This window comes from Rhinoderma darwinii, chromosome 4 (genome assembly GCF_050947455.1).
Source record: "Rhinoderma darwinii isolate aRhiDar2 chromosome 4, aRhiDar2.hap1, whole genome shotgun sequence".
NCBI lineage: Eukaryota > Metazoa > Chordata > Amphibia > Anura > Rhinodermatidae > Rhinoderma > Rhinoderma darwinii.
In genome coordinates, this window is record NC_134690.1 from 295,340,736 (window position 1) to 295,355,442 (window position 14,707).

Genomic DNA, 14,707 nt, shown 5'->3' on the forward strand with positions numbered 1-14,707 from the left:
GCCCTGACAGGCAATCGGGACTGGCGACTGCTGTTATGGCAACAGGAGACACAATGGTCTCCTGCTCTGCCATTACGGAAGCCGATTAGGCCCCGCCGGGAGGCGAAGCCTAATCGGCTTGCTGTCAGTGAATGACTGACAGATCTAATACATTGCACTACATAGGTAGTGCAATGTATTAGAAAAAAAAAATCTGACCGTTGGACCTTCAAGTCCCCTAGTGGGACTTGAAGAAAAGTGTAAAAAAAAGTATAAAAAAGTGCAAAAAATAAAAGTTTGAAAACAATAAAAGTTTCAAGTAATCAAATAAAACACAATCCCCCTTTTACGCTTATCAAGTCCTTTATTATTGAAAAATAATAATAAACCATATGTATTTGGTATCGCCACGACCGTAACGACCTGAGGTATCAAAATATTATATTATTTATTGCACGCGGTGAACAGCGTAAAAAAAAACGTAAAAACCGTTACCAGAGTTTGTTTTTTGGTCACTTTGCCCTACAAATATGAGAATAAAAAGTGATCAAAAAGTTGCACGTATCCAAAAATGGTACCTATAAAAACTATAGCTCGTCCCGCAAGTAATAAGCCCTCATACACCTCCGTCGACAAAAAAATTAAAAAGTTATGCTTCTCACAACTTGGCGACAGAAAAAATACATTCTTTTTACAAAAGTAATTTTATTGTGCAAAAAGTTGTAAAACATAAAAAAGTGCTATAAATTAGGTATCGCCGGAATCGTACTGACCCGCAGAATAAAGTTAACATGTAATTTATAACGCATGGTGAACGCTGTATAAAAAAAACTAAATAAAACTATGCCAGAATTGCGTTTTTTTGTTTACCTTGCATCCCAAAAAATAGGATAAAAGGTGATCAAAAAGTCACATGTACCCCAAAATGGTACCAATAATAACTACAGCTCGTCCCGCAACAAACCAGCCCTCATACCACTACGTCTATGAAAAATAAAATTAGTTATGGCTCCAATAAGTCAGGAAATAAAAAAATATGCAGTTGTGCCCGAGGGGAACATTTCTTCTGTTTCAAGAGGCGATTTATCAAGGACCTAAAATTAGGGAACCAGGAAGGGGAGAGCCCAAACATATCCGCTGGAAGCGACGGTGCCCGTATTATACCAGGACAACACTTCCCAGCAAAATTCCCCAAACTACAAAAGGTGCGGAGTGTGGACCAAAAGAGGGATAAGAAATGACACCATTTATCAGTGTGACACTGGCCTGTGCGGAAAAGATTGCTTCACAGCGGAACACACATCTATGGATTATTTTTTTTTTTTTATACCACCTGACTATGCCCCTTATATACTCCGCCCCGCTTACATGTACCCCCACATTATAAATGGAAACACCAGCAATACTCAAACAAATATAGTACCAAGCAAAATCCGCTCTCCAAAAGCCAAATAGTGCTCCCTCGGCTCTGAACCCTACAGCGTGCCCAAATAGCAGTTTCCTTCAACATATATGGCATCGTCATACCCGGGAGAACCCTTTTAACAATTTTTGGGGTGTGTGTCTGCAGCGTCATAAGCTTGGCATGACATATTTGCCACTGAATGGCATATCTAGGGAAAAATATTAATTTTTAATTTGCACCATCCGCAGCGCATTCATTTATGGAAAAGACCTGTGGGGTGAAAATGCTCACTACACCCCTTAATAAATGCCTTGAGGGGTGCAGTTTCCAGAACTTATTTGAATTGGGCTGGGAATTAAAAAAATATATATATTTTCCAATAATATGTCATTTTAGCTCAAAAATTCTTATTTTCACAAGAAATAAAATACTCAATTTTGTTGCCCAATTTGTCCTGAGTGCGGCAATACCCCATTTGTGGTGATAAACTGCCGTTTGGGCCCATGGGAGGGCTCAGAAGGAAAGGACCACCATTTGGCCTACTGGGGATTTTCTAGTGCGAAGTCATGTATGCAGAAGCACCTGAGGTACCAGTACAGTTGAAACCCGCAAGAAGTGACCCCGTTTTAAAAACTACACCCTTAAGGCATTCATCTAGAGGTGTAGTGAGCATTTTGACCGGAGACCTACACCCCATAAACTGTAATGTGGGTTCTCCCGGGTATGGCAATTCCCTACATGTGGCTGTTATCAGCTGCCTGGGCACACAGCAGGGCTCAGAGGGGAAAGACGAGGGGGGATAAGCTGTGCGGAGTGCATCAGGGTAAGTAAAATTGGGGTAAATTATAAACCAACGGATGTATGATAAATTTTAAAACACTCTTTCATACAGAGCTCTGGTTATTCGGGACACGAGTCACATTGATATATTGTGTCATCCCTTATCGCCCTCTTATAACAGACTTTGCACCTCTTTTGACTTTTTCCCTTCTTGCCAGTTTGCGGAACTTCTCCTGGAAAGTGTTGCCGCCCTGGTACGATGCGTGTGACCTCGCTTCCAGAAGTACTGGGTGCCCCCCTTCTTGGTCCCTAAAGATTAGGTTCTTGATAATCACCTCTTGAAATTCCAGGAAACGTCCCGTCTGGCCTGCACATCGATGTAGCACGTACACATTGTACAATGCCATCTGTATGATGTGCCCGGCCAGCGTCTTATACCACACCGCATGGCGCTGTAGGGCTTCAGGATTTGATCTGACAAGTCCATCCCTCCCATGTACCTATTGTAGTCCAGGATGCAGTCTGGTTTGGGGGTGGCCTTTCCTTCATATATCCTAAATCTGTAGGTATACCCTGATGTACTCTCGCACAGCTTAGACATCTTCACGCCATAACTTGCCCTCTTACCCGGCAGGTACTCGCGGAATTGAACCCTCCCTTTAAAATGTACCAGGGACTCATCAATAGAAATACACTTCTCGGGGGTGTATGCTTGGGAAAACCGGGCTCTGAAACGGTCTAATAGGGGTCTCCGTTTATACAAACGGTCAAAACTGGGGTCATCTCGGGGTGGGCACGGCTCATTATAAGTATAATGTAAGAAGCAAAGTATTGCCTCATTTATTTATTTTTTTAGGTTACAATTCAGTTCTGAAGTTGCTTTGAGGGGCCCATATATTAGAAACCCCTATCAAACACCCCATTTTAGAAACTAGACCCCTCAAAGTATTCACAACAGCATGTAGAAAGTTTATGAACCCTTTAGGTGTTTCACAGAAATTTAGAGCAATGTAGAGGTGAAGTTTACTTTTTTTTTTTGTCAGAAAATCCTCTTTATTCCATTTTTTTTCCAAACAATTGGATTTATCAGAGAAACGCAACTTAATACGTATTGCCCAGATTCTGCAGTTTTGAGAAATATCCCACATGTGGCCCTAGTGCAGTAATAGACTGATGCACCGGCCTCCGAAGCAAAGGAGCACCTAGTGGATTTTGAGGCCTCTTTTTTATTAGGCACCATGTCCGGTTTGAAGAGGTCTTGTGGTGCCAAAACATTGGGAACCCCCCAAAAGTGACCCCAATTTGGAAACTAGACCCCTTGAGGAATCCATTGTAGTTTTCTTGGGGTGCATGCGGCTTTTTGATCCGTTTTTATTCTATTTTTAGGTGGCGTGGTGACTAAAAAACAGCAATTCTACTATTGTTTTTTTATTCTATTTTTTTTACAGCGTTCACCGTGCGCTATAAATTACATATGTCTTATGGCGTTTGCACAATAAAATACGTTTTGTAAAAAATCATTCACTTTTTGTGTTACCTTATTCTAAGCGCCAGAACTTTTTTATTTTTCAATCAATAAAGGCGTGCGAGGACTTATTTTTTGCGTAACGAACTGTAGTTTCGATCAGGACCATTTTTCGGTACATGCGACTTTTTGATCTCTTTTTATTCCATTTTTGGGAGGTGAAGTGACCAAACAATTGTGATTGTGGTACGGTTTATTATTATTTTCTTTTACGGCATTCACCGCGCGGGATAAATAGCGACATCGTTTATTAGTTCAGGCCGTTACGGACGCGGCGATACCAATTATGTATAGTTTATTTGTTTGTTTATATATTTTTATTAATAATAAATGACTGATAAGGGAAAAGGGGGCATTTTTACTTTTAATACTTTTTAAACTTTTATTTTCTTATTTTTACACATCTTTTTTTAACTTTTTTTTTTACTGTATTACTTTGTCCCACTAGGGGACTTGAGGGCAGGAGGCCCTGATCGCTATTCTAATACACTGCACTACATGCGTAGTGCAGTGTATTAGAACTGTCAGCTAGTCACTGACAGCAAGCATAGTGGGTCCTGACGTTGTCAGGACCCACTAGGCTTCCGTCTATGGCATAGCCGGACGCCATTGTTTGGTGTCCGGTTGCCATAGTCACCATCGCCGGCCGCTATCGTGTAGCAGGCCGGCGATGGCAGCTTAACCCCTAAAAAGCCGCGATCTCTATAGAACGCGGCTTTTAAGGGGTTAATCAGCGGGGACACAGCGATCGGTCCCCGCTGTAGGAGCTGTGACAGCTGCTGAACAAGACAGCAGCTGTCACAGCTCCTGTATGTGTCGGGAGGACGGCCAAAACGGCCGTTACTCCCGAGACGTACTATTCCGTCATGGAGCGCGAACGATACAGCTGCCATGACGTAATAGTACGTCCAGGAGCGGGAAGGGGTTAACGTAGATCTATAACTAATGGCATATAGTGGCATCAGTCACCCATAGGCGTCCATATAAAAAAAAAATAATAATAATTTGAACTGCATGGTATATGTTTGTTTTTTTTTGTTATAGAATCCCTCAGGATAGAATATTATAGTCCAACTACGTTCTTCCATCCTCCAAAATGAAGGTACATGTGTATACCAGCCAAAAGGATACTCTGTTGGCCTCCATTGGGCTAATAGAGCCCTACGGACATGTTCAGCATGTACGTCGAGTTTTCAATATAGATGTGAGCATAGCCTTACAATCTACACGGTGTGAAAAAATAGGAGACATGAAATTTATGGTAGTCATCAAGTGATTACTTGTGTTAGCTATATGTGTGGAGCAGGTAAGATAAAGAGGCAGATCAATGTGCAGTTCTGAGGCATAAGTGATGACGCAAAAGGTCAGAAGAGGAGCAAGAGAGCAGTTTGGTTAAATAAATATGAGGTGACGGGTCAGAAATGAATGTATGGAATTAAGATGTTGTAGGTCTTTTACATCATAGTGCCAAAAGTAGGTGTTCGAGCGCATTCACATCTGTGTTCTGTGTTCCATTGTTCTGCTACATCATAGTAGCAGAACAACAAGAATACTGTTCGCTCGGCATCCGTTGCATGATGGACACCAACAGCGCCCGACATAGATGCGATGTAACCATTTCAGTGTTTGTGTGCAAATTTAGCCCCTTTATAATCTTTCTGATACACATTGTTACTTATTAATTTGTATTATACCTATTGAGTAGCATTTATATTTTATTATGCTTGTATTATGTTAAATGCAACTGGTCTAAAATGTTTGTTTTTTTTGTCGTTGTTAAACAGGCAATGGTCGCTTGTTACCCTGGAAAAGGAACCGGCTATGTGCGACATGTTGACAACCCAAATGCAGATGGAAGATGTGTTACTTGCATATATTATTTGAATAAGAACTGGGATGCCAAGGTATGTTGAATATAAATTATGTTAAAGAGGCTCTGTCACCAGATTTTGCAACCCCTATCTGCTATTGCAGCAGATAGGCGCTGCAATGTAGATTACAGTAACGTTTTTATTTTAAAAAAACGAGCATTTTTGGCCAAGTTATGACCATTTTTGTAGTTATGCAAATGAGGCTTGCAAAAGTCCAAGTGGGTGTGTATTATGTGCGTACATCGGGGCGTTTTTAATACTTTCACTAGCTGGGCGCTCTGATGAGAAGTAACATCCTCTTCTCTTCAGAACGCCCAGCTTCTGGCAGTGCAGATCTGTGACGTCACTCACAGGTCCTGCATCGTGACGGCCACATCGGCACCAGAGGCTACAGTTGATTCTGTAGCAGCATCAGCGTTTGCAGGTAAGTCGATCTTACCTGCAAACGCTGATGCTGCTGCAGAATCAACTGTAGCCTCTGGTGCCGATGTGGCCGTCACGATGCAGGACCTGTGAGTGACGTCACAGATCTGCACTGTCAGATGCTGGGCGTTCTGAAGAGAAGAGGATGTTACTTCTCTTCAGAGCGCCCAGCTAGTAAAAGTATTAAAAACGCCCCGATGTACGCACCTAATACACGCCCACTTGGACTTTTACTTTTAAACACACCCACTTGGACTTTTGCAAGCCTCATTTGCATAACTACAAAAATGGTCATAACTTGGCCAAAAATGCTTGTTTTTTTAAAATAAAAACGTTACTGTAATCTACATTGCAGCGCCTATCTGCTGCAATAGCAGATAGGGGTTGCAAAATCTGGTGACAGAGCCTCTTTAAGGCAGTTTAATGTTTTTTTTGGGGTGGGTATAGTGGATTAAAGCCACCCGTAAAGAACTGCAACATTGCCTTTTTCAGGTAAGTGGGGCTGTGTTGTAGTTTCCTGCACAGCGGGCGGTCAGGAACGCAACTGCAGGGAAATACTGACAAGGAGCAGCAGAGTTTAACTAGCATGTAAAATGTAAAATGAAGCAACTTTGCACATAGTTCTTAGCGGGTTTTTTTTCTATGCAGACCAATGCGTCTCTACGGTAACCGATAACAATCAAACCCTGTGCACTGTTATTCTGCAGCCATATTCCCTTTCACCTGTCCCTACTTACCCCTAACTAGAGTGCATTTGGAAAGTCTTCAGAACCTTTAACTTTTTACACATTTTGATATGTTGAGGCCTTGTGCGAAAATAAAAAAAATGCAATACTGCATTCAATACCCTATGACAAAGTAAAATCTTTAAAGAATTTGATAAATTTTAGAAAATTTATTAAAACTGAAAAACTTAGTCTCCGAGTTATGACCCTCCAACGTCTTCTCACATAGAGGACTTACACGCTACATCGGTGGCTGAAGAATTATCCAGTTTGTTAGTGTTATTTGGTAAGAGAAGTCTCCTCATGCGAGGTATCTGTATCTAATCTTGAACAGTGGACCATCCGACAAGATGGCATAATAACAAATCTACAGAACAAACTAGAAGATTTCGAAAACAGAGAAAGGGGAAATAATTTGAGATTCATTGGCATTCCAGAAACAATTGTGGGTGATTTATCTTCTTACAGTTCTTACTTCAGTTCTCTCGAAAGCCTTGGGTCTTTCTATGCCTACTGATCCCCCTTCGATAGAACGGGTACACTGAATTGAACCTCCCAGACAACAGCAGGGGAGAAATGGACGACTTAGAGCGATCCTCGCCAAATATCTTCAAAATAACTGGGCCATAAAAGAAAAGATCTTGCGAGCTTACAGGAATAAACGCTCATTACAGGTCCGGGACTTTACAATACTTATATTTCAATATTTCTCGGCAGTGGTAGCACAGGAACTAAAGGTTTTCAACCCAATCTGTCTATCTCCACGATAATGAAATACTGTTTCAGTTATTGTATCCAGACAAACGAAGGGTGCAAGATCGTTGCAGGCAATTTCTGTTTGACCCTTCTACTGCATGGCAACACTTTCAAATTATAAATAATGACCCCCCCCCAGGATGACCTTTTTCAGGGAGGATGAATTTGCCCGAAAATTCTTCTCATCCGACAAGAGGAAAAGATTAAAGAAGTTTTTTCTCCTCTTTAGCTAATTGCTTTTGTCACACACTGATGAGGCCATTGTTGTTTTTGCCATGTTTAACCCCTTAGTGACTACCAATACGCCTTTTCACGATGGTCACTAAGGGGCCTTTTCATGGCGGCCCAGTCTAAGTCCTCCACAGGTGTACCATGCAGGCTGGAGCCGGGGTTCGACTGTCTGATGACAGCTGGGCTCCTACTCCAATGGCCGCGATCGAAGTTTACGTAGATCGAGGCCGTTTAACCTGTTAACTGCCGCGATCAATAGGCATTTAACTTATATACAGAGGGAGGGAGCTCCCTCTCTCACCCATTGGCGGTCCCCCGATAGGGTGCCATTGTAGCTGGGGGCCTGATAAAAGCCCCCTGGTCTGCCCAGGGCATATGCCTATTAGGACATGCCAGAGGCACGTCCTAATAGATTGCCTGTCAGATTTACACTGACAGGCAATAATGCCCTGGTATACTAAGTATACCAAAGCATTATAGCAGCGATCTAAAGATCACATAGTAAAGTCCTGTAGTGGGACTAATAAAATAAATAATAAATGTGAAATAAAAATTACAGTAAAAAATGAAAACCATTTTTTTACATAAAGGGTTTTATTGAGAAAAAAAAGAAATAAAAGTAGTCATATATGGTATCGCCGCGACCGTAGTGACCCAACAATAAAGATAATATGTAATTTAAACCGCAAGGTGAACACCGTAAAAAAAAAAACAAAAAACAACGGCGAAATTGCTATTTTTTTCCATTGCACTCCAAAAAAAGTCATAATAAAAGTTAATCAAAAAATCCCATGTACTCCGAAACAGTACCAATCAAAACTACGTCTCACCCCGCAAAAAACAAGCCCTCATATCACTACATTGATGGAAAAATGAAAAAAATTACGGCTCTTGGAAGGAGACGGTGAAAAGAAAATAATTTTAGTTCAAAAGAGTTTTTATTGTGCAAATATAGTAAAACATTAAAAACTTCTAGATATGTGGTATTGCCGTAATCGTACCGACCCACAGAATAAAAGGAACGTGTTCTTTACACTGCACAGTGAAAAGCGTGTATTTAAAACTCATAGAACAATGGCGGAATTTCAGGTTTTCATTCTATTCCCCCACCCCCCCAAAAAAAAGTTAAATAAAAGTTAATCAAAAAACGATATGTACCCCAAAATGGTGCCATTACAAAGTACAACTAATCCTGCAAAAAACAAATCATCATACAGCTATATCAATGGAAAAACAACAAAGTTATAGCTCTTTGAATGCGACTATAGAAAACGAAAAAAATAGCTTGGTCATTAGCGCCTAAAATAGGCTGGTCACTAAGGGGTTAATGGTTATGCAGGGTTTTTTTGTTATTTATGCGGATACGTCTCTCTCTCTCTCCCTCTCTCGTGCCCCCTTGTCTTTTGAGGGGGGTTTCACTAAATTTCTTTTATGGGCCATTCATATATTTATATAAGTTAATCATGTCCCCCCTTATTCGTCCGTTTTCATGGCTAAATAGCTTTGATTCTTTTAATCTCTCCCTCTAAATTAGATTCTCCATGCCCCTTATTAGCTTCGTTGCTCTTCTTTGTTTTGTTTTTTCCAACTCCAGGGCATTCTTTCTATAAACTGGAGCCCAGAACTGAACTGCATATTCTAGATGAGGCCTCACTAAATGCTTTGTAAAGTGGTGATATTATATCCATGTCCCGTGACTTAATGCCTCTTTTAATACACGACAATCTGATTGACATTGCATGCTGTTATTTAGGATCTACAAGTATATCCAGATCCTTCTCAACAAGTGACTCCCCCAGTGTAGCTCCCCCTAGGACATATGATGCATGCAGATTGTTGGCACCCAGATGCATAACTTTCCATTTATCTACATTAAACTTAATTTGCCAAGTGGATGCCCAAACAATATTTTTTTTTATAGTAATTTTTATTTGATTATTTATTTCTGCAATATTTTTCTTTAACCCGTTAGTGACCGGCCCATCGTGTTTCTACGTCGGTCACTAACGGGCCTTATTCGACGCCATAGACTTTTACGTTGCGGCATCGGAATAAGTTTACAGAGCATGGAGATGTCAAATCTCCCTGCTCTCAGCTGCTAGAGGCAGCTGAGGGCTGGGAGCGTCCCTGCTCTGCCGTGTGAGATCGATATTAATATCGATCTCACACGTTTAACCCCTCAGATGAGGTGCTCAATAGCGAGCACCGCATCTGAGTGGTTTTGGAGAGAGGGAGGGAGCTCCCTCTCTCCCCCACCGACACCCAGCGATACGATCGCCGAGTGTCTGTGTCTCTAATGGCAGCCGGGGGTCTAATAAAGGCCCCCAGGTCTGCCTGGAGTGAATGCCTGCTAGATCATGCCGCAGGCATGACCTAGCAGATGCCTGTCCGTGTTAAACGGACAGGCAGTAATACACTGCAATACAAAAGTATTGCAGTGTATTATAAATGCGATCGCAGAATCGCATATTATAGTCCCCTAATGGGAAGAAAAAGTGAAAAAGTGAAAAAAAAGTTTAATAAAGTTAATTTTAAAAAAAATGTGAAAAAAAATGAAAAACCCAGCTTTTCCCCTTACAAAATGCTTTACTATTAAAAAAACAAAATAAAGTTAAAAAGTTACACATATTTGGTATCGCCGCGTCCGTAACGACCCCGACTATAAATCTATTACATTATTTAACCCGCACGGTGAATGGCGTAAAAAATGTAATAAAAAACTATGGAAAAATTGCTGTTTTCTGTGAATGCTGACTTTAAAAAAATTTGATTAAATGTGATCAAAAAGTCGCATCTACTCCAAAATGGTACCAATAAAAACTACAAGTCGTCCCGCAAAAAAAAAGCCCTCATACAACCGCATCGGCGAAAAAATAAAAACTTTACGGCTCTTCAAATATGGAGACACAAAAACAAATAATTTTGAAAAAAAAAACGTTTTTACTGTGTAAAAGTAGTAAAACATACAAAAACTATACAAATTTGGTATCGTTGCAATCGTAACAACCCGCTGAATAAAGTTATTGTGTTATTTATACCACACGGTAAACGGCGTAGATTTAGGATGCAAAAAAGTGTGGCGAAATGTCTGATTTTTTTCTATTCCCCCCCCCCCAAAAAAAAGTTAATAAAAGTTAATCAATAAATAATATGTACCTAAAAATGATGCTATTAAAAAATACAACTTGTCCCGCAAAAAACAAGACCTTATACAGCTATGTCGACGCAAAAATAAAAAGGTTATAGCTCTTGGAATGCGACGATTGAAAAAGGTAAAAATTTAGCTTGGTCATTAAGGTCCAAAATAGGCTGGTCACTAAGGGGTTAACATGGTTTAATCATAAACAGAAAAAAACAAGAAGGAATACAATAGATGTAAAATAACCATTTTGATCAGGGCAATCCCTGGGGCCCTGGACTGCGGGAGGCGATACCAAGTCTTAACCTTGCTTCCTAGAATACCCATTAGGGGAAAAATATGTAAAGATGTATAATCCAAAATTTTTTGGGAAAATAACAATACAGAGATAACGAATCTGATCCACAATTTGTAGACCTCCTATACCCTGATTGGCTGAAACTATATTCGAAAAAGGGGGAGAAACATTGTTTTAGACCAATTGAGCTGGATGCCCGAGAATATATCGAGCTCCTGATATACGCGGACGACATGCTCCACATCCGACGACTGCCTAAGATACAGTAGCATGTTGTCTGCGTACAAGGACATTTTTTCCTCCTCAGCCCCAAACAAAAACTCCCTGACACCTGTATCTGCCCTTATCTTTAATGCCAGACATTCAATTACAATTGCAAACAAAAAAGGGGATAAAGGAAATAACTGGTGGGTACCTCTGCCTAAAACCAAAAAATGGTGAAATTATCTTACTCACACCCACCTGAGTCCAGGGGGCCCTATATTTGAGCTTGATCAAGGAGACAAAATTATCCCCAAACCTCAAAAGAACTGCCTACAAAAAATACCAATTGACCGAATCAAACGCCCTTACTGCATCGGTTGAGAGAAGTCCCCGTAACAGCATAATTTTCTCCATGCTGTAAATTAGTAAAGACTTTACGTAAATTGTAATTGAATGCTTTACCTGGAATGAAACCTGTCTGTTATAGAGGATATTATTCACCCAGACCAGAGGCCAGCCGGTTTGCCAGAACCTTGGCTAACAACTTATTATCACAATTTGAGAGAGAGAGATCGGATGATCTCACGATACAAGGAGCGGATCTTTATCTTTCTTCAAGAGAAATGAAAGCATCATTCATAGACTCTGGAGGAAGCATTCAGGGAAGGGGCACTCTCAATGTCCCCAGGAACTCCCCCAGAATCTGTTCTTGATACTTAGAAAATAATTCATATGAAATCCCATCTAGCCCAGGGGACTTTTTTCCCATGACACTTGTTTAATAGCTGCCTCGAATTCGACCCTTGACAAAGGTACCGCTAGAGCTTCCTTCTGAACCTCTGATATTCTGGGAAACACTATTTTATCCTAATTAGAATTCAACAGATCCACAAGTATCCTCAGATGCATATACTTCTTTATAGAAGGAAGCAAATTTGTCGGCAATTGGTACGGCATCCGTAAGAATTTCCCCCGAATATCCTCTAATCGTAACTATTTCCAACTGACGCCTCTGATTTTTCACGCAAGATGACAAATTTTCCAACTCTTCCAAGTAATATTCACCTGAAATAATCTAATTTTTCTCCAAGCATCCCTGCCTTAGAAACTCGTAGCGATTTTGAGAATCCCACCATACAGCTGCCATATCATCTGATGGACAACGTGTATACTCTTCCTATGCGCTATTTCAATTTTGCCACAAGGAGTCTACAACCCATCTCTATCTCCTGTTCTTCTCAATATTTCTTTTTTTTATAGAATCCTCTCACATAAGCTTTGAAGGTATCCCAAATTACTTTTCTAGATGTAGTCCCCTTATTAATCTGGAAAAACTCCATAAACTGAACTAAAGCGTCAGCATCTCATTCCATTCCACTAATTAAAGAGGGGGAGATATATGCTCTCACAGAACAACCAAGCCTTATGGTCTAAATCTCAACAAACAATGGTGAATGATCCGACAGGCCTCATGCTTCATATTCCACTCTCTTGACTAAACCCTTCATTTGTTTATTGCCAAAGCCAAGTCAATTCTTGAGAGGGATTCCGAGGTCTTAGAATAGCAAGAGAACTGAAATGTGTCTGGGTGAAAAATCCTCCATGTATCAAACCATCCCATCTCCTCCAAATAACACCCAAAAGAGTGACTAATACTCCCAGGTTTTAAAGGGGACCTCCTTTGCCAATCTTTTACTTAATTTGGAACCTTATTAAAGTCCCCAATTAGGAGAAAATGAACTCCAGGTTTATTAGCCAGAAAAAGGGTAATATTATCCAGGACCAAATAAGCAAAAGGCAGGGGAACATACACTGACCCCAGTACTATGTCCACTCTGTCAAATCTCCCATGTAATAACACAAATCTTCCTGCATCATCCACTAGGACCTCATGAATCTAAACCATAATAAGAGTATGGAACAAAATACTCACTCCTCTAGAAAAGGACTAATAGACAGAGTGGTACATATGGGAAACCCACCCCCTAGATGGACCACCGAACGTCGCAGGAAGAAGATGGGTCTCCTGCAACACATCGGGCAGATAGTTTTGGATTAAATTAAAAACTGCTAATCTCTTAAATTTATTGCCCAGCCTCTTTAACATTCCCTGATAAAATTTGCATACTCTAAAAAAAAAAAAAAAACGGACAAAAAAAAAAACAACACATCCCCTCCTTCCCTCCCATGTTAGCCACATCCAGCCCCCTCCCCCGGCAGCCCCCAGAAACCAATATCTACTTTCCAGGAAACTCCTACACCTGCCATTGCCCCTCCCTCCACCTACCCCCAGGTACGCCTCTTTGTGCCCTTGGCAGGGCTTAACCCAGACATGGGCAAACTACGGCCCGCGGGCCACATACGGCCCGTTAGGCTTTTTAATCCGGCCCGCCGAACTTGTCCAAGATATATCCGTCCTCAGCAGCTGCTAGTTCGCGCAGGAGGACGGATATATCCGTCCTGTGATCGCGCGGGTACTGACAGTTTACCCACGCGATCAGCGGCAGGAGCACGGCTGTTATACACAGCCTGGCTCCTGCTGCAACTGCCGGAATCGAAGCACGCGCCGATTCCGGCAGTTTAATCCATTAAATGCCGCTGTCAACAGTGACAGCGGCATTTAATGTGTTTGACAGAGGGGGGAACTCCCTCTGTCTCCCGATCGGCGCCCCCGCAAACAAATCGCGGGTCGCCGTCGGGTTTCCATGACAGCCGGGGGTCTAACAAAGACCCCCAGGTCTGTCTTCAGCATCTGCCTGTTAGGCGATGCCAGAGGCATGACCTAACAGGTTGCCTGTCAGTTTTACACTGACAGGCAATAATGCTTTGGTATACGAAGTATACCAAAGCATTATATATGCGATCGGCATATCGCATAGTGAAGTCCCCTGGTGGGACTAAAAAAAAAAAAGTAAAACCGTTAAATAAAGTTTGTGAAAAAAAAAATAAAAAAAATTACAGTCAAAGTCAAATAAAACTACTTTTTTGCCCCAAAAAGTGGTTTTATTTAATAAAACGGTCAAAACAAATCACACATACACATATATGGTATCCCCGCGATCGTAACAACTTGACCAATAAAATGAACACATTAATTAAACCGCCGGATGAACGGCGTCCAAAGAAAACGCAAAAAACAACGGCAAAATTCTCTCTTTTCTCCCATTCCCCCCATAAAAAATAAAATAAAAGTTCATCTATAAGTCCTATGTACCCCAAAATAGTACTAATGAAAACTACACATTGTCCCGCAAAAATCAATCCCACGTACGGCCACATCGACGGAAAAATAAAAAAATTACGCCTCTTGGAACGCGGCGATGCAAAAACAAGTAATTTTTTTCTAAAAGGGTTTTTATTGTGCAAACGTA

General features: G+C 41.1%; 1 protein-coding gene across 1 annotated transcript in view; it reads left to right on the forward strand.

The window, feature by feature from the left end:
* EGLN1 (egl-9 family hypoxia inducible factor 1) overlaps window positions 1-14,707 on the forward strand; it is a 226,457-nt gene that overhangs the window by 101,493 nt on the left and 110,257 nt on the right. The window contains exon 2 of the mRNA XM_075862612.1: window positions 5,474-5,593. Within this exon, the coding sequence (XP_075718727.1) occupies window positions 5,474-5,593 (120 nt within the window). The remainder of the gene's footprint in view (window positions 1-5,473; window positions 5,594-14,707) is intronic.